General features: G+C 36.9%; 1 protein-coding gene across 19 annotated transcripts in view; it reads right to left on the bottom strand.

Annotated features, from left to right (window-relative positions):
- The window catches only part of TTLL5 (tubulin tyrosine ligase like 5), a 387,986-nt gene that overhangs the window by 343,796 nt on the left and 23,150 nt on the right, over positions 1-21,040 (bottom strand). For 18 of the 19 annotated variants that reach the window (XR_011970265.1, XM_072623519.1, XM_072623508.1 and 15 more), the window contains exons 4-9: positions 18,311-18,393; positions 17,381-17,487; positions 11,942-12,072; positions 7,760-7,842; positions 481-550; positions 130-214 (exon numbers count right to left, since the gene is read on the bottom strand). Coding sequence is in view for 17 of the 19 variants with exons in the window: in XM_072623519.1 (XP_072479620.1) it covers positions 130-214; positions 481-550; positions 7,760-7,842; positions 11,942-12,072; positions 17,381-17,487; positions 18,311-18,393 (559 nt within the window). In the remaining 2 variants the exon portion in view is untranslated. Of the gene's footprint in view, positions 1-129; positions 215-480; positions 551-7,759; positions 7,843-11,941; positions 12,073-17,380; positions 17,488-18,310; positions 18,394-21,040 lie in introns of those variants that run through there. The other variant, XM_072623518.1, reaches the window with a different exon arrangement.

Raw genomic sequence — 21,040 nt, 5'->3', positions numbered from 1 at the left:
ACTTTCTATGTGAAACAAATTGGGTTCATTAAATCTTAATAAGCTGAACAATATAATAAAAAGGAACAGTATGGAGCTAACTGATCACTGAATAGAACAGAATATAGAATCACTGAAGAAATTTCTTACCTAGCAAGCCCCTCTTCATAGAGATAAATGACAAGAGGATCATAGGATGTCACAAGCACATAGAGACGTACATCAAATTTGAAATCTAGAAGAAATGTTGACTTTTCAGTAAAAAATAATTCCAATTACATACTGTAAAAAACTAAACGAAATATGTAGAGCATGGAAAAGATAATTCTCCCTCCTTATCCCCATCCCTTGTGAACAAACTGGATTTTGTAATCTAAGATTACGTCAGGGAGGATTTCTTCTTTAGAAGACCATGAAATTTTTCAAGTCACCAAGACCTGACCTTAAGAACTGTGTAGCAATATCTAGCCCAATATAGAGAAAGACATAATCACAACTTACCATCTATGAGCAGGGGATTGTTGATATAACGAGAGACCAGGATGTTTTCTTCCAGGGAAATTTGGTTTGGCTATAGAGTAGAGAGAAAGAATTGAGAGGACAGAAGTGCTGAAATGTCCTAATACATAATATGAAGCAATGCTCCTGACCTATTGAGAAAGAGATTTTTAAAACTTTACATACTGCTCCAGTCTTCTTTTAACCCACCCATGTCTTTTCCATGAGCTCTGTCACTGCCCAATAACAATCAAAACATAAATTTACTCTACAGGATAACTTTCACATCCTATATATCCCAAAGAGGCAACTAGATGGTGTAGTGGATGGAGTGCTGGGCCTGGAGTAAGGAACACTTGAGTTCAACTATAGACTTCCAACACTTCATAGCTGTCTGATTCTGGCTGGGCAAGTCACTTATTGCTTTAGTTTCCTTAACTGTAAGACAGTAATAACAATAGCATCTACCTCAAAGAGTTGTAGAGATCAAATGAGATAATACTACTAAAGAGTTTTAATTAAATTCATGGGAGCTGATGAGGTCACCAAGTGCAATAATACTGATAAAGAAGAGAATATGGTAGGTAGAGAGAGAACTCTAATACATACTGACTTTTTATGTTCCCAACCCCCAAGTAACTTAATCTTTGAGTGTCCCAGGCAACTCTCTAAGACATAAAGTTGCAAAAGTTATTGACCTACGTAGGATGAGTGATTTGCCTCATCATTTCAAAAACTTTAAAAAGATAGGTAGAAGGAAGCCACTGTACTGGCTAGAGTGGCTTCAGAAAGAACAAAGAACTACTATGAAAACTACGGTGGCACACTGTAGAGAGAATATAGTGCCCAAAGTTAGAAAGACCAAAGTTCACATACTACCACTGAAACTTATGAGCTGCATGACCCAAAGCCAGTCACTTTTCCTATCTAAATATCAGTTTCCTCTTTTGAAATTATAAATATGCTGGATATAACAGTACCTACTTCACAGAACTATTGTGAGGATGAAATAAGATTCTGTATCAAAATCACTTTAAAGAACTGCGGTGATGATAATGATGAAAATACGGTCTGAAGTAGATTTTTCTAACGATTATGGATAAGATTAGTTAGAATAGAAACTAACCTAGGCAGCCAACACTGAAGTGACAGATAGAAGGAGATGAGGATTCTATCAAGGTTGTGGCCATGGAATCAAAGAAATAGGGACAATATAATTATAAACAGTTTACAGATGGGAAGGTTGAGACACAACTGAAGTGAATGGTCTGACGAGTTACTCAGCAGTGAGATGGTAAACAAATTTATTTTCATAAAAAGTTCATTAAAGCTCCCTCCTCAATAAGCAAAGAAGGTGGGGAGGAGGGGAGAAGGAAAGGGAACAAGCATTTATTAAGTACCTACTATGTGCTACATTGTGCTAAGCTCCTCACAATTATCATCTCATCTGATCTTCATGACAACCCTGGGGAGTGTTATCATTCCCATTTTACAGTTGAGGAAAAAGGCAGAGTGACTTACCTAGGGGTCACACAGTGAATAGCATCTGAGGCCAGATTTAAACTTGGGTCTTCCTGACTCTGGGCCCAGTGTTCTATCCACATTCAAGCTCTTTCAGCTTCCAAAGTATTAACATGATGAGATGCAGAAAGGAACTGCACCATTTGGAAATAGATGAAAGAGAAAAACTCTTAAATAGGACCAAGAAAAGGAAGCAGAGAGAAAAAATCTTGGGCTCTACTCCTAAGTCCCCTGGCTCTAATACAGGAGATGTCTGCCTTATCTTGCCAGGGGCCCCAGCCTCTATGCCATTTCCTGGCCATCTCTTCACCATGTCCCTGTATACGCACCTCTTCCATAACACTTTTCAGAACCCCTTTGTGTGTTGTCTTCCCCTACTTCCTTGTGGAAGTAAACTCCCTGAGGGCGGGGGCTGTCTTGTTTTTATCTGTACTCCCAGAGCTTAGCATAGTGATTGGCTCACATTGTTGTTATTCAGTTGTGCTATTCATGGCTAACTCTTCCTGGCCCCATTTGAGGTTTTCTTGGCAAAGAAGCTGGAGTGGTTTGCCATTCCCTTCTCCAGCTCCTTTTATAGATGAGGAAACTGAGGCCAAAAGAATGAAGTGACTTGCCCAGGGCCACACAGCTAGTAAGTGTCTGAGGCTGGATTTGAACTCAGGTCTTCTGGTGCTCTATCCATTTAGCTGCCCTGCCTGGCTCCTAGTAAGTACTTAATAGATGTTTTATCTATCTATCTGTTTATCCATTTGCATGTGTCCACATATTTATATGCACATATGTGAGGGAAGGAAGGAGAGAAAGAGACAGGGAGACAATCAAAGAGAGAAAGTAGTTTTAAGAACAAGGAGGCAACTCTGAACGCAATTCAAATTAATTCAATTCAATAAATGTTTATTAAAAGTATATTAAATAGAGAACATTGTGCAAGACACTGGTAGAAATACAAAGTATAGATGAACCATATCCCAGACTTTATGTAGGTTATTTGTCCAATAGGAAGACGTGATTTCTTCAACACAAATGATACACATGTAAAAACTATTGGAAAAATAATACATTAAGAAAACCTGGGTGCAATTAATATATTTTTGGCTAATTTATAAAGCAGTCTAATTTAATAATTTCTAGAATTATATCATCATTTCAAATAGCTCTAGATTTGAATACTAAGAAAATAAACAAGAACACATAAGCAACATGGGATTAATGGTAAAGACAAAGTAGAAGAAAAGATTATTATAGCTGAAAGTGGGCACAAAAAGATGAGGATACATTCTCTATCTTTACGAGGTCTAAAGCAGTCTGTTTCCTCAAATGGAACTACAGCAATAAACTGTCCACAAAAGTGTAAAAGGTTAATTTAGAATCTGACCATCACGCTGTGTTTGAACAAACTTTCTTCCCACTAGATCCAATTTCTTCATCTACAAATCCTTCAAGAAGTCAAGACTCTAGAAGATGGAATTTGAAAACTGAACTTGGCAAAAAACTGAAGCTCCACAAACTATACATTGGGACTTTACTACAGCATTAAGGAAAGGGCCTATACTAAAGAAAAACAAAATCTTAAATCTAAGTTTCAAGAGTAGCTCTACAAAACGAAAGTAAACAGGCATAAAAATCAAAATTAGGTTGACTTGTAACTAAAGAAGGCTACTGTTGTTTAAAAAAAGATATTTTTCTGATTCGGAGAACAATGGGAAGACTTAAATGAACTGATGCAAAGTAAAGTAAGCAGAACCAGGTAAACAATATACGGAATGGCTATACCAATTTGGATGGAAAGAACAAAAAAGGCAAAACTAAATGTCATGTAACTGTAATGACCAAGCTTGGTATGAAAGAAGAGAGAAAAATATTCATCTCCTTCCTTTTTTTTGCAGATCTGGATGATTTAAGAATGTGAGTCATTGCATATACCATTGTATTTAGTTGTATTTAGTTGACTTGTTTGCTTATTTTGCCAAACTATTTCTTTGTTCTCTCTTTCCTTTTTACGGTATGCTATAAAAGATGACAAAATCTCTCTAAAAATGAGGATTGTATAAAAACAGAAGATGTCAGTAAATTTTTTTAAAAGATATTTTTCTAGTGATGATGTATGAGTCTGAGTCATGAGGTAAGATTCTCTGAAGAATTTAAGTTGAGGCTAACTGACCCCAAATGGCAAAGGAGAGGCATGGGCACAAGTAGACTGCAATACATTAACAACACACAATTACATAACAGAAGTTGTGGTTGGGATCCATACAGCTAGAGAGTTGTATAAACAGAATTGTAAAAAGTAATCTGCTATTCAAGAGTAAATTATACTCTATGGAGCACCTGTATGCTCCTTTGATATATATTTGATGTCTAAAAATAAAGAAAAAGGCTTTCCAGCACAATAAGTGGACTCCCAGGCAAGATTTACAGGAAGACAGGGACAAAAAGATGCACAGGATAAGAGGTCATGAATGGAGGTACCTACATCAATGAAATCGCACATCCATCAAAGTATATTTAACAAAAAGAGAAACCTTCTTCTGGTTTCCTCTCAATCCACAAAATTAGTCTTTGGAATTTATTCTCATTGCTTATAAAAGTGATGTTTGTGACCTATAACAAGGTACATTAATAGTTCATATTAATGTAAGTACCTCTTTTGGATCTTCTGAGTTCATTCCCTCAAGGGATCTAGAATTCTTTTTCTTACTTCTTATTTGTATTCATAAAGTCAGCAACACAAAACTCTCTCAACAAATCTTCTCTATTCTCCTATGATCTCACTGGGACTCTGAGACGAGCATGCATTCATACCACCATCTAATGAATCACCAATATTGCTCCTTAATTCCCTTTGGCTTTTCTCGATCAGATTTCTCACAAGTCAGATCTCCCATTAAACTAATTAATATTAATTGAATTAATTAATTCCCAGTACAAAGTAATATACACTTAAAGACAATAGCTTGTGGTTTCTGATAAATGAACACAAAAAAGAATATGTTTAGCAATAGAGTACACTAAATACATGTTATGTGCTTAGCAAAAGTTACATGTGGTGTTACATAAGAATCTGAAGATACTATCTCTCTTCTCAGAAAGCACTGAATGGAAGAAAGAATAAATATATAGGGAAAAGACACAAAATCACACAAGGAGATATATAAACAAGATCAAAACATAAAACTGTATGTAATTATATCTACAAATAATACAATGTACGGATGGCAGCTGTGGTACTAAATGGTTCTTCTAACTCTTTACATCTTGCGGAAAATAATAATACTGTATTACCTCAGTCATGAGACACAGATGGGTAAATTTCACTTTTATGTTCATAACTTTACCTAAAAATGTTTTATCTTCCCTAATATAAAAAACAGTGATTTGGACAATTGTGATACTTAACTTATAATTTCTAAAGGAGTCAGCTGTTTTTTCCCATTAATGAATTTATATAGTCAGAAGAGAGCCATGTTTGAAAATTAATTAAAAAGCTTCCAAAAGAGTCTAGGACTCTAGGTTTCTACTATAAAACAGTCTATTTTTCTATTTTTACCTATATTCTAATAGATGTGTTAGATTTTAAAAGTTGGTACTTTAGAAATATCCAAATTATGACTCATACGAGATTTTAACTATGAGGCCCTCTTGCTTCAATGGAATGGCAAAACAAGATGCTTCATTTGTCCCTTTGCCTACAAATCCATCTACTTCTGCCATAGGTTCTCACATATTCACATGAACTCTTGCTTACAAACTTTTCATCCAGGATTTTACTCTCCTCCCTCTTCCTACTAACTCCTTCAAATTTAAGAGGAAACCAGGCAGCAGCCTGGGAAAGAGCTACTTCATGCAACTAGGTAATAGGTCACATATTCCACAGGAAAAGATCCAGGTAAGGAAAAGAACAGAAAATTAGGAATTCTGTATACAAGTAGAGAAAAAAGTATTAACTAAAAGGTTTAAACATCCATGTAACAGGTAAAAGAGACAATAAAATGCCAGAGTTTTGATGAAATGGGTGTATTATTTTTCCTCAAGATGCATACACTATGTGCCTGTTGGCACCTTCTCAGGCTTTTGTCTGGCACCTACAACAAATACCTAAGAGAAGGAGGATCATTCCAAAGCTTTGGGGGAAGGAAAGGAGATAAATGTTCTTGCCAAGCATTTTGCTCCATGCAGGGGGTCTCTAAAACAAGGAGGGAGGAAAGTTGGGGGAGAAAAGAAGGTTCCTAAATATCTTGTCCACCATATTTCCAGAAAGTGTAGCACTCTTTACAAGTGTAGCACCTTCCTTTACAGAAGGAAAGGGAGGAGAAGAAGAAGGAAAAAAAGGAGACCAATGGAGAGAGGCTGGGGACAAAAGGGGTGGGGAGAGAAAGAGAGGGGTTATGGGGAGCATCATTATGCATCTTACATCATCCATTTCACTTTTCTATACATTGCGAGGATGATTTAAAAATATTTCACTGTGGCAAAGAACTCATGAAAATAAAAATATCCTAGATGATTTGGGAACAGTGCTTTTTGACTCCTAACAAAATGCAAAGCAAATTTTTATCATACTTGACTTTCAAAAGCAATTTAATCTGGCATCTTAGAACTAGATCCAAACTAAAGCCTTCTAGGAGATTCAAACAACGCTAAAGCCATTGGCATCTATCCAGAAGAAAAGTTCTCAAGAAGGCAGTCTCTATGCCAGGTCAGATCTGAACCAAAGAGGAGAAAAAAGAGACACAGGGTATACGAGTTTGACCTTATGACATATATAAAGACCTAGATTAAAAGATCTCTCAAGTGAAATAACCTTGTTCTATACAAATTATCATTATAGAATCATATTAACATCTACTGGGCAAGAAAGATTATGGGATGTCTTATTTTGCATTAGATTTTTGAGATCAGTTTGAATTTAGAACTTTTTCCAATTTGAAAGACCACTGTTAGGTTTCCATATAATATTAAGGATGATGATGCTGATGATGCTGATGATATAGAAGCTAGGGTTTATATAGTGCTTAAAGCTTTATAAAGCATTTTACAAATATCTTCTCATATACATATTCTATATCCATATGAAAATTGAATTCTGGAGCAGAACCCAGAAATATGAACAGAAAATCTTGCAAAGACCACAGATTTCAAAGTCTTTTACAGAAATAAAAGAAAACCAAACTGCCATATTTGTAAACAGGGTTATCCTCCATGATAACCTTGAAGGCAGGCATCTAGGACTTCGAACGTAATGAAAGCTACCATATGCTACCATATGCGCAATTGTTGCTGAAGTTTTCACTATGTCAAGATGCTAAAATAAGATAGCAGACCTCCCAGTAGGCAGCTGTTGGCATGAGCCTACCACATAAACTGAACAAGCAGATTTTTAGCTTCAAAGCACCTGCTGAAATGGAGGCATGTAACTCTGGCAATAAGCTGAGTGGAAGTAAAACCCTCTTCCTCCCATATCTGTATCTATATCTATACATCCATATATATGTGTGTGTATATAAATATATATGTATGTATGTATGTATGTATATAGGATGTATGCGTGTATGTATAAATATATATGTATGCAAATATATACATTTATACACACATACATACATACATACACACACACACACACACACACACATATGCAATGCTGATCTCAGAAGCAACTGCTCCTATTGAAAAGCAAATATATTCTTCTCTAAGACAGAAAGTCAGGAAGAGATGAAGACCTAGAGCAAGAAGAAAGGTTTGCCATCTGCTTTCCACTTACACTGTTTATCAAGTAGACACCACGTCCCCTGGAAGAGGCCACAGGTTTTACTATCCAAGGTCCCCGGTCCTTTGAATAGGAATCTGTTCAAAACATTACAAGGGGAAAAGATAGATAATAAGTTTATAGGTTTGTGAATGTTCAGCAAAAGGGTATCCAGGTGTAAAGGACATTTCTCAAGTCTCTAAATGGAGGTTAGTCATGACTAAGAGAATGCTTCTTTTTCAACCAACTTAAAAATGATTCATTTTACTTGCATAACCTCTTATCTCATCCCCTGACACTTTCATTCTAAAATACAGGGAAAGAACTATGCAAACAACTACACCTTAATCTGCCACCATCTTCAGTAGTCTTCATCAGTCCAAGATTCTTGTACCATTTACTAAAGACCAGTAACTTGATCAGAGTTAAGAAATAGGGAAAGTTCATTAGAATTTAGATCAATGAATATTTCACTCCTTCACTGAATAAGTTCTCTTAAAAAGTGAAATGTTTTCTTAAAGTGAAAGAACTCTATAAGTAACTTGCATTTGTGAACTAAAATAAGCTTTAGGAAAACGGGAAAAAGGTGCAGCCTTGTAAGTAACCTGGGATTTTCCCTTTCACAATTCTGCATACTGTAGTTGTACTTGATACTTGCCCTGTAAGTATAAGTGGGGGGGTGGAGAGAGAGGGAGAATGACGGGTTAGTTCACTAGAAGATATGAGTCTATAATATGATCATTCATGGTCTAGCTTCTTCATGGGAGCATTTGAGAGCCTCAGATACTATGCCAGGAGATTTTTTCGTTGGTTCAGAGATGCTTTGGGGAGTGAGATCTATGGCTAAGTCCAAGGGAGGCAGACAAAAGAGGATCGATGACTGGGACCAGTACTACCATTGGCCACCAAGGAAGGAGTAGGGAACCTTCACCTTCTTCACCCCAGTCTACTAACAGCCCAAGGATGTACCAGTATCACCAGAAGTCACAGTAGAGGAGTCACTGATCATCTTCTCTCTTAATGCATTCCTATTTCCCCCACTGCCAACTTCCCACCAGTCCATCTACCCTGCTATTGCTATCTAAGGCACTAGGGAACTTGTCATCTGCCCTGGTACTTTTTCTAAAAGAAAGTTGGCCTTTCTACCTGTCATGAAAGTGAACACTCCATTACATGTAGTCTTAAATATGAGATCCTTGAGACTGGAGATTGTCCCGATTTTCAGTGTTTAGCCCAGTGCTTGACATAATAAGTTCTTAATAAATGTTTTTGCATCCCACTCCATAAAAAGAGAGGAAGCAAAAGGACAGGTACAGATTAATAGACCTCCCAACCCATTACCGCAGCCAAGAGCATTATGAAGCTGCTCCTTTAATTTAAGCCTTTATTTGACCTTCTACCATGCAGAAAGAAGTCCCTAAAAGCAGCAATGACTATCATTTCAAAGCAAGAAAAAAATAAAAAAGGGGGATATATGACATTATGTGAGGAATAAATTTTTCTTGATTTTCTTCTCCAAATGAATGGGAAGTGAAGAAGGAATACTATCATGCCCCTACATAACACTGCCATAAAAATATTATAAATATGTTATAACCAAACTCCCACAAAAAGTAATGAAACAAAGGACAAGTCAATTGTTCAAGGCTCAAATAATAAGGAGAATCCACACTAGGATTTGAACCCCAATATAAACTTCTCTAGGCATCCAACTGTTTGCCATCCCATTTAGAGCACTGTTACTAAAGAAATAACTGCCCTTTGTAACTGCCCTAGCATGAGGTTTCCACAGAATCAATCTGCAATGTTGCATAGTGTTCATCTGTATATAAATAAACACAGAAGTAAATCATACATTTCAGTGCCATTAAGCCTAAGGCAATATCAACTTTTTATTAAGTCCCATGAAAATTCTCCTTTTTTCTAACAAATAGACAAAGTTATTGAGGAATAAATTAATGTCTTTTTACCACTATATCAATATCAATCAACCAATCAACATTTGTTAAGTGCCTGGCACATCAATATGTTACAATGAACTTTCCACACAGTTCAAGTTTCAACACATCTCCTTTATGAGCTTTAGACATGAGCCTATGACCTTCAAATTTTCTCCTTTTTCTCCACTACCCAAAATAACCCCAGCTTCACTCCACCTTCAGTCAGTATCCTGCCATGCAATCTACCTTTGACCTCCTTCCTTCTTCCAACAAGAAGCCATTCTAGATCTTCTCTCTCCTGCCCTCATTATCAGAGTTAAACATCTTTTCAAAGGTTTATGAGTTTAGACTTTTCCACCAGCAGCAGAATATACCAATTTTCATCATTTGGAGTGGTAGAGAACTTCTACTATTTGACCCTATTTTCTACTCACCACCCTCCCTCTTCCTCATATGTTAGAGCAAATTTAGAAATATGCGAGTTCCACTATAAATGACTTGTTTACAGTTTTCAAGAAACATCAGAGATATAAAATTCCTAAAAATTATTTTGGAGGAATTGATGTTAAGTTTAGCCCTGGCCTTTATGTCCCTAATAAAACAACTGCTCCCTGGCCTAAGCGTCTAGAGCTGGATCTAAGCATGACCCTAGGATTTTATAGTGCTACTGTCAGTGGAAAAAATGGTTGTTCACTAGCCATGGACAAAGGCTGGAGAAATATTCTTATCAAGTAAAAAGTCTAATGGTTGGTCAGACAAACCATTAGGAGGAAATAAAGCAGAGACTTACATTGGGAGGCATAAGTACCTAAACTTTTAACAAGTTTTAATACTATCCTTGAAAAACAACCAGATGCCCAATTAATATGATCCAACTTGATCATACTATATAATAAATACTTATGGAACTGCATTCTTTGTAAATGGAAGGTCCCTAAAACCCCTCCTGGAAGTTCAAAATTCTGTCAGTAAGATCTATGATTATCTATAGGGATTCTTAACCTGGAGGCCTGTGATTTCTTAAATATTCAGATAACTGTATTTCAATATAATTTGTTTCCTTTGTAACCTTACATGTTTTACCTCATGCATGTAAAAAACATTATTCTGAGAAAGAGTCCCTAGTCTTTATGAAAATGTCAAAGGGGTTCATGACAAAAAATAGGTTGGGAACTTCTAGACTAAAAGACTTTCTTATTCATTTAACAAATAATTGTTGAGTACCTACCATATGCAAAGGTACTCTGCTAGGTGCTGTATAATTTTAATACAACATGTGGGATTTTCCTCCAGTTCTAAAAGTACTTTCAAATGTTCATGGTATAGAAAAAGCTATGCCTATTAATTCTACGAATTTTATTTCCCTAAATATTCATTTCCTGGAAAATATGTTAAAAGCTCTGATGGTTTGCCTTAGACTAGGCAGAATTTCACAAGATCTTAAATCTGATCTCTCTTTTGCCCTTCAAATCTTCATTTTAGCAGGGAAATTTTATTATGATAATGTCAAAGTTAATATATATTTTAAAATAAACCATACATAACAAAACTTCATATAAAACCCTCTTTTTGGCCTTTATATTAGAATGTTTGTGCTTTCTTAATAATTAAGTTCATAAAAAAAATAAATTTATAAATCTTCAGTTTTGATGGGTACTAGAGGAAAAGGTCTGGCACCGTACATTGAAGAGGTATGGAAGAAAAGGGAAACCAGAAGCTTCCCTAGTCTTACAATCATCTCTGCAAGTGGAACACAAATAACCAGATCACATATCATACAGTCACCCTATATTTACACAGATATGTATGACATAAAAACACAGCAGACATAAAAGAAAAAGATTGATAAAAGACATGTGGTACTTGGACACCAAGGCATATAAATGAAGGACATGAAAAGGTATTCCATGTGGCAAAGAGGATAAATGGCATATGATGTTAAGCTTATATGTATGTAGCAGCTAGAAGGGTGAATTTGAGTGTCCTTACATGGACATTAAAGACAAACAAAACACAGTGGCATGCATGAATGTGGTATGGTCAGACACTCTTGTGAAAGTACAAAGCAAACTAACATAGTACATAATTCAAATAAAGCTAATTAAGTTTTTAAAGTTAATCTTGCAATTTCTCTGCCAGAGAACTACAATTCTTTGAATTTTTTTCTTTTTCTTTTTTTTTTATCAGTTTAGGATAATCCCTGGGGTGAATTTGGCCCAAATGTTGGGGACCACAACACTCTCAATCAGTCACTTACTACAGAATTCTGCATACTCAGCTGGCAGGAGGAAGGTCTGAGGGAGGATGTGGAATGCCTTGAATCCATGTGTATGCTGCATTCGAATAATGTTTTTGTACAGTCGGTCCTTCCGGGTTAGTTCATAAGACCTAAAATCATACAAGTTGTTTTTTTCTTTCTCAGTCAATTATGTTTTAGAGACTTGCCAGTATACTTATACTCTGAAGGACTAACAAAAACATAGACTTTAGATGCAATGGGAATATGAGCTCAAATGCACAGTAATAATACTGATTCTCTATCATATTTTAAGGATCATCACCATCTCTGTGTCATTCCCTTATGGGAACCTAATTGCTTCACACAAGTCATGAAGCTGAGATAAATTCATTTGGGATTTAAAGAAATATTATCATGCCAACATTTTCATCAGAACCTTCAGATTAACTAATTCTACAAATTTCTCCATTAACTAATTCTGTTTTAACTAGCTAGTACCTACAATTTGCTTCTCAAAGCTCCTATTTTCCTGGTCTGTCAAGCATAACTAATTCCCTAGGCAAAATTGCTTTCCACCATCCTCTTACATAAACCTACATCCCTAAAGAGTTGGATCTTGCCCCTCCCTGGTCTCAGTAGTCCACTGCCTATCATCCCTTAGAATCCCTTTGTTATCATGAATAAATGCTGATTCATTCCTGATCTCTTACTCATATACTTTCTTTTTCACAGCACATTATCTAAAACCTACCTTTTATCCTGAGGACTGGACAGCCCCTTGCCAACTCTCCGGTGCTGACCAATCCTTTTCTCATGTTTCCTAACTCATGACACCAGGCATTGGGCTTAGTATCTTCCCCACATTGCCACTTGGGATCAGGGCATTTAGAGTAGGAAGGAACTATAAAGAGCACCTAAACCAACTTCCTTATTTTAAAGAAAAGGAAATGGAGGCCCTGTGAAGTTGGGTAAATTGCCCACGAACATAGTGGTAGTAAGTAGTAGAGATAAAATGTCAACCAAATTCTCTAACTCCAAATGCAACATTCTTTCTGGCATACCACTATGCTCATTTTCCAGACCTTTGGTTCTCCTACCTTCAAATTATAGCATGTTTATTTATCTGTGTATATGCCGATAGTCTCATTTTAGACCTCACCCTCCAATTTAACACAGTTCCAACACTAAGGTCGGAAATTCCCCTTTGTATAATATAATCTTGTAACTTGTCATCCTGCTAACTTGATCTTCAACCTTAATGTAACATCTAGTCTTCAGATTCCCTCTATTTTCTCCAAGCTTATCAATCCTATCCTATTGTCACTTCCCAAAGTCTTCACCAAAATTATGAATAATTTTAACACTGCTTTTTATTCCTCTTTACCTTGTCCTTCTGTTGCTCCTCTCCCTACCCCAAGTAATACCCAAATAATGCCTATCATCTACCTTTCCTCTTTCCACTCCCAAACACTTCTAGAGCAAGTCAATTAGGTCCAATCCAAATTTAGGTTTTTAATCTCAGCTGTACCACTACTACAGTAATACTTGTAATTGCATTGTAGAAGAATACTTGTATTCTTCTCTTAAATTTCATATCACATCAAGGACAACTAATTCCAAACTTTTTCTCCTCTCTTCAAACTACCAATCTCTCCCTTTTAGCAGAAAACTTTGCCTTTTAGCTATCAAAAAGATCTAGCTCCCTCAACTACTCCTTTTCACATCTTAAAAATTCTTGATATCACCTCCAAATCTCTACTTCTAGCCCCTCTCAAAAGATGACATGGTCAATCTGCTATCAAAGCTAACCACTCCATGAAGACCCTTTGGTTCTCTTTGTTTTCTGTTCCTTCAATTATCCCTTCAAAATATTAGACTGGAGTCAAGAAAGACTGGAGTTCAAATCCTGCTTTCATATATTTACTAGCTGGGTAACCTGGGGCTAGTCACTTAACCTCTCTAAACCTGAGTTTCCTCATCTGTAAAAGAATAATAAATAAATAATAACATCTACCCCACAGCAGTGTGAGGTCCCAGTAAAACACTGGGAATTTTGAAACTTTGAAAACCTTAAAGTACTATGAAAATCCTATTATTCATCTTCAATCTTTCTAGCTCCTCCCTTTTCCTATAAATATACTCAGCTCTCCCTTATCCCTAAAAAAAGTCTTCCTTTAATCTTAATATCCCCTCAACCAATCATTTTCTTTCCTACCTGCAAAAAGCCCCTTTATCATCTCCACATCTCTTTCTTTCTACATATTCTCTCATCTACCTAGTTATATGATTTCTATTATCATTATTATGAAGATAGTTACATACAGCTTACTATGTGCCAAGCTCTATGCTAAGGACTTTATAATTATCATGCTATTCAATGACTCAGATCTCTCACCTAAGTACCAGTATCATACTTGCCAGGGCATTTCTTGGATATCTCCACCTAGATGTTCTTGTCACTTCATGTAACATGTACAAAACTGACGTCATCATCTTCCCTCTAAAGCCTGCCCCTCTTTCTAATGTCTCTATTTCTACTGATGCCACTGCCATCTTCCAATGTGTCTAAGGCTCAACCTTTCTGGATTATTTTTGATTCTTTACTTTTTCTCTACCCCGAAACTCTCATCCAGTACACTGGCTTCAAGTCCCAAATAAAATTTCATCTTCTACTGGAAGCCTTTTCTAACCCCTCTTAATTTTAGCACCTTCCCACAGTTAATTATTTCCTACTTATCCTATATAAAGCTTGCTTTGAGATATTTGTTTGCATGTTGTCCCCCCATTAGATTGTGAGCTTCTTGAGGCCTGGGACTGTCTTTTTGCCTCCTTTTGTGTCCCTAGCACTTAGCATAATGCCTGCCACATAGTAGGTGTTTAATTATTGTTGACTGATTAATTTACATAGGATTTAATGGTAGCTGAGAATTCAGAAATCATCTAGTCCAACTACCTCATCTTATAAATGAGGTAAGTGAGGCAAGGAAGTAAAATGACTTGCCGACAGTCACACAATGAGTTGGTCTTATCTATGATTGTTTCCACAGATAGTCCGACCCTATTAGTAAGAAGACAGACTGCAAAGTCAGTCAATAAGCTTTATTAAGTATCAACTATTTAGAAGCAAAGGACAGTTCCTGTTCTCAAGAAGCTCACAATCTAATGGGAGAGACAACATGCAAACAAATAAGTGGACTTAGAATTACAAGACCTGGTTCTGACACTGACTTCATGACCATGGGCTGAGATTCAGTTTACTAACCATCAAATGGGGATAATATTTGTATTATTATCTTAAAGGGTAGGGAAAAAATTTTATAAACCCTAAGAGCATTTTTAAAATATGATGCTATTATTATTAGATTTTTTTTTTTAATGTAGAGCTATGATTTCATTGGTGTGATTAATTCCTGGTAGAGATCAGCAATTCACATATAACATATAATCTTAGACAGGTTACCTGGGGGATTGAGAGGTTCACTGACTTGCCAATGGTCACAAAGCCAAAATGTGGTAAAGGCAAGAACAGTACCTGGGGCTATCTAGTTCTCCATCTACTATGCACTACTGTTTCTCATTAAGTATTATACGTGAATTTGTAGAACCAATGCCAGAGTATCAGTTATTCCAACTTTTCCTACAATTCTAAAGAATGAATTATATGGAATTTATGTTTAAATTCAAATATAATGTGTCTGAGTAGTTTTGGGGAAGAAACTGTATGTCCAGCTTTGTAAAGCTAGAGATTCCTATGCTGAGATGCAAACTTCATTTTCTTTTTCTTTGAAAACAGAGAACATGGAGGAGGGAAAACACAAATTATGATATACCTCTGAAAAATGGTAACAATGATTTTTTTTAAACTAGGTCTTACCCAGACTGGAAGTTTAGTAGCCTTTCAGAGGTCTAATTCCATTACTAACAGATAACGAAGCTGTGATCTGCTGCGTTACAAACCTTGGCCAGTTCACCCCCACTTAGGCAGCTCAGTGGCTCCCCTTGAGGCTTGACCCTATTGATGTTGGATACTGCTGATTTTATCCCCACTGCAGGCTGATCTCAAGCACTCCACTAGTCTCAGACACCACAGTAGCAGGGATTACAAGCATGCAACATCAAGCATGCAACAGCAATGATCTGTTTAAATTGTTTAGACTAGGATGTGATAATAAACATGGTGTGTGTGTATGTGTAGAAAATCATTGGAGACTCATAAGAACACCAACTATAAAACCCCTGGATGAGACCAAGCTATAAACAACATACTATAAGAAACTTATAACCTAAACAAGACAAAATGAACCCACCCCATATCTAAGTGTAGACTATAATAAGTTCTGTCACAGAGAAGTTCTAAGGTACTAGGAGAGGTGCTACATGTGTCCTATGGGAAGTTTAATAATCCACTTTGACAACATGGAATGAAAATCACTGGAGATTGTTAAAAACCAGAATTTAACTTTTGAAACTTATAAGCCTAAATTAGTACTTACATAACTTACTCTAGTATTTAACATTTAGTTACAGAACATGGCCAGGGTTAACCCTAGACAAAGTCACCTCTGATATGCCCAGCCCCTTTCCTCTCTTAGTGACACTTAGCACCCCTCAGGTACCTCAGTTACACAGACTTCTCTCTACCCTCCTCCTTATCAAAAGCCACACTCAAGAACTCATGCTAAGGTACAAAATGATTGATCACAGCTGTGTATTTAGTAATGTTCTTCTCTCAGAACATTTTTACTGAAGACAACAAAGCCTTAAGCTAAATGAATGAAAAGAACAAAAGAGTTTTCTGAATTCACTAAAATAATAACAATATACATGTGTGTATCTACACACATAAGTAGATATATACACATATGTAGCATATAATGTATATGTATACATGTGTGTATATTTATACAAACATACATATATATAACTAGCCTCAAACAGCATCTTGCTAGAACAAGTCCAACTTACAAACATCAGTCTTAAGTACTCTGCCATTTTCTGCTAGTTCACATCTGAAATGTCTAAATACCTGTTTTCAACTCTATTAGTAAAAGGCTTTAAGTTCCTTGGACTGCGACATGGTCATAAGCAAAACAAAGGAGTTGGGTATGATCCTTTCTAAAGCTATTTCAGTCCTTAGACTCACAGGTTTTTTGCCCAGTCACCACACAAAAATTATCTAAACAATCTTTGTTGAAAACCACTAAGCTAATTCCATTTGTATTACAATTCAAATTCTTACTCTAACTCCTTAAACCCACAAAGGCTTCTAGAGTAAATCCTTGTGCTATACAGTTTCTGTCCCTGGGGCAGGAAGAGAAGAGAGAACAGGACTTGGTTTTCTCTAGATGTCTTATATCAGGAATGATTTTTTCAAGACAAACTATTTTTTTCTATTTCCACCTATGTCTAAGAGCAGGTAACTTTAAATGGAGCTAAAAGTGAATGCCCTAGTATTACCTGGGAAAGTGATTGACCTTTTGCATTTCGGAGAGGGTACGAAGTAAGAAGGGCTTCAGATGGGATCCTGTCCACATGAGGTTATAGTCAGTGCTGCTTGGATGAACCTAAGGGACATATAAGGAAAAAATAAGAATACAACCTACCTTGCTTCTAGGGGGAACAATAGCTAACTGATGTAAAAAAAACCCAATCACTGTTTATCATCCACCCAGAAAGGACAAGAAGCAGTGCTGCCAGGAGTGAGAGTCTTGTTTGCTTCAGGTAAGGCTGTAAACTGGTCATACAAAATAGACATGTAAGAGTAAAAATACCATGAAGAAGAAGTTTTGAGGAGAGGGTTCAGGTAAGAGAGAATCAATTAATCACAAAAATGAAACAAGTAGAAATAAATTGGTCCTCATAAAACAAATCATAAAGGTATGAATCTCTTATTCTTTTTCTAAAATAATGAAGAAGATAAAGTTACCACCACCACCCCTCCCCAATTCCTTTTTAGAATAATTTCATGTTCCTGTAACCATCAGCTCTTAGGTACAAGTCATTATCAGATGCAGAATTCTTCAGAAGCAAATGAATTTACAATATAAACTATTATCAGCCATGGTCAAGACCTCCACCAAAATTTCCATTTCAGACTCCAGGTTAGTCTAAAAGTACAAACATTAGAGTCATGCAGTTACTCCTAGCTTCTAAAAAGGCCAAGAGAATCCAAGTGTTGTCTTCAAGACAAAAGACATGATACTTCCTTGCACATAATCCTCCATGCACAAGAAAAGATAACAACATTATTACAGGGTAGTAGGTTCATTTGCTTTTCAGAACTGGCTCTATTAAAAGAGAAAGTTGGCTAAATGGCTAGGATTTCAGCCTTCTGAATGGGACACAGCAGAGATAACAAAAGCTACCGTACATCATTAGAGCACTTACTTCATGAAATCCATGCGCTGTCAGAATGCTACGCACCAGACGACTATCAGTCCGCACAATCTTATAGGACAAATGATACCGTTCTTAATAAGGAAATAAAAAAGGTATGTTACCAAGAAGTTAAAAACAGAGATAAAAGCAAACTGTAAGAGTTTTAACCTAGATAAAGCTCAACAAACTTATACTAGATATCTTTATGCCAAAGGAGTATTACAGTTAGGTGAGGACTGTGTAAGAAATTCCCATGTTTCACCTAGGTAGCAAGATGGCACAACAGACAGAGAGGTAGGCCTGGATTCAGGAAAACCTGAGTTCAAATCCAGTCTCAAACACTTACTAACTGTGTGACCCCCTAACAAGGCACTTGATTTCTGTCTGCCTCAGTTTTCTCAATTATAAAAAGGAGATAATAATAGCACTTACCTCCCAGGGTTGTTAGGATTAAATGAGATATCTGCAAAGCACCTAGCACAGTGCCTGGTACATAGTAGGTGTTTAGCAAAAACCTGTTTCTTCCCTTCTCAAAAGGATATAACTCAGGAAAATATCTGATAATACTGGCTATCTAGGGTCAATAACATGACAAATTCTATTATAATATGAAATCTCCATGTAGGTACACTTTCATCTAAATCTCCCTTCATGTGACCTTAATTTCCTATGCAGATGTTCACAGGTATAGATCTCTAGCCTTAGTTCCTGACCTAAACTCAAGGCCACAACACAAAACTACCTGTTGGGCACCTCAAACTCACCATATCCCCACCAACACTCCCCAGCATCATCCCTATTCTAAACTTCCCTGATACTGGCAAGGACACCGTGATCTCTCTACTTCACCCCAGTTTTCATAACCTTAGTGTTATTTTCAATTTTTCACTCTCATTCAGCTGAAAAGCCAATCAGTTGTCAAATCTGGTCATTTCTATCTCTGCATCTCTCAGGGACATCCCTCTCTCACCTATCAGGCTCTCCTCACTTCTCATCTGAACAAGCATTTACTCAGTATCTACTATGTTCCAGGCACTGTGCTAAACACTAGACACAAAGAAAGGAAAAGGACAGTTCCTGCCTAATAGAGGAGACAATATAAAAACAAATTTGTACAAATAGGATACAGACAGGATAAACTGGAGATAAACAACTGAGGGAAGGTGGTCAGAAAAAGCTTCTGGTAGAAGATGGGATTTTAGCTGTCAAATCAGATTAGTTGAAACAGAGGGGTACTCTGAGCCATGACTGCCAGGCAAATCAAACTACTCCTATCATCTTGACCACCATCTCCCCTCATACCATAATGAAGACAGCCCAGTTCCCCAAGCCCAAGGGTCTTGGAAAAATGAATGCTTCCAGACCAGTGCTTTGAGCTGTCACTCTAGGAAGAATGCCTGTGAAGATGCAGTCTGAAAATTGTTCCTACAGGTGCTACAGCCATATCTACTGAAGACTCAGAAAAACAGTCCTTACCAACAAAGTCCTTGGCACTGTCAAACGGTTCAATATCAAAAACTGATATGATTTTACCAGTGAAAATGACACTGAACCCAAATTATCATGGGACTTTTGCATATGACTTGCAGCTGAAACTTCCCAAATGTATTGTCTCCCCAACTGGAATGTGAATTCCTTGAGAGAAATTGCTGTCTTACTTTTCTAACTGTATCCCTAGCACTTAGCATAACACTTTGTATGTAATAAATACTTAATAAATGTTTTTCATTCACTTGAAGTCAAGAGGTGAAGACAAAGAGGGAAAGAATCCCCGGTACGATGGACAGCCAGTAAAAATGCCCAGAGCAAGGTTACAGAAGCCTGGAAAGGTGAAAAGGTAGAAAGGGGCCAGGTTATGAAGGCTATGAATGCCAAACAAGATTTCATATTTGATACTGGAGGTGAGAGGTTAATGTTGGGTGGGGGAGAAAGTGACAGAACCATGCTGTGGGAAGATCTGTTAGACAGCTGGGTAGAAAATGGACTGGAATGGAAGTGAGCCTTGCAGAAGGGAAATCAACTAAAAGTCTAGTGCAATAGGGCAGGTATGCGGTAACAAGGGCCTGTATCAGGGTAGTATCAGGGCCAGAGAAAAGAAGGAAGCAGTTATGAGAGATGTTATTATTGTAAAATTGACAGGCCTTGGCAACATATCGGATGTTGGGGGAAGGGATGGTATACAGGAAAAAATCTAGGATGACACCTAGGGTAGAAGCCTGAGTAACTCAGTGGATGATGGTACCTTCAAGAGTAATAAGGAAGTTAGGAAAAGGGAAGGTTTTTTTGGGGGAAAGATGAACTTTTGATGTGGCATGAGTTTAAGATGTCTGCCAGGCATTCAGTTCAAGACTTGTAACTGGAGATGCAAGTTTGAAGGTTAAGAGGTTGGAGGCGATAGGGCTCAGAAAATGATCAGAATCACCAAGTGATTTAGTATAGAGGGACAATAGAGGACCTTATGGCCTAGAAGAAAATCCAGCAAAGGAAACAGAAATGGAGCAGTCAGATAAATAGGAAAACCGGGAAAGAGTGATGTTACAAAAACCTAGACAGAAGAAAGTATCATGGAGAAGAGAATGACTGACTGCAGAGTCCAAAAAATAGGAGAACTGAAAAAAAGGCTACTGGATTTGACAATTAAGAGATTGTTAGTAACTTTGGATAGAACCATTATGGTTGAATGCTGCATTCAGAAATCAGACTAGAAAGTAAAGAAGATAGCTCTCAATTGTGATAGCC

This window comes from Notamacropus eugenii, chromosome 7, assembly GCF_028372415.1.
Source record: "Notamacropus eugenii isolate mMacEug1 chromosome 7, mMacEug1.pri_v2, whole genome shotgun sequence".
NCBI lineage: Eukaryota > Metazoa > Chordata > Mammalia > Diprotodontia > Macropodidae > Notamacropus > Notamacropus eugenii.
This window is presented reverse-complemented; position numbering and strand designations above follow the sequence as displayed.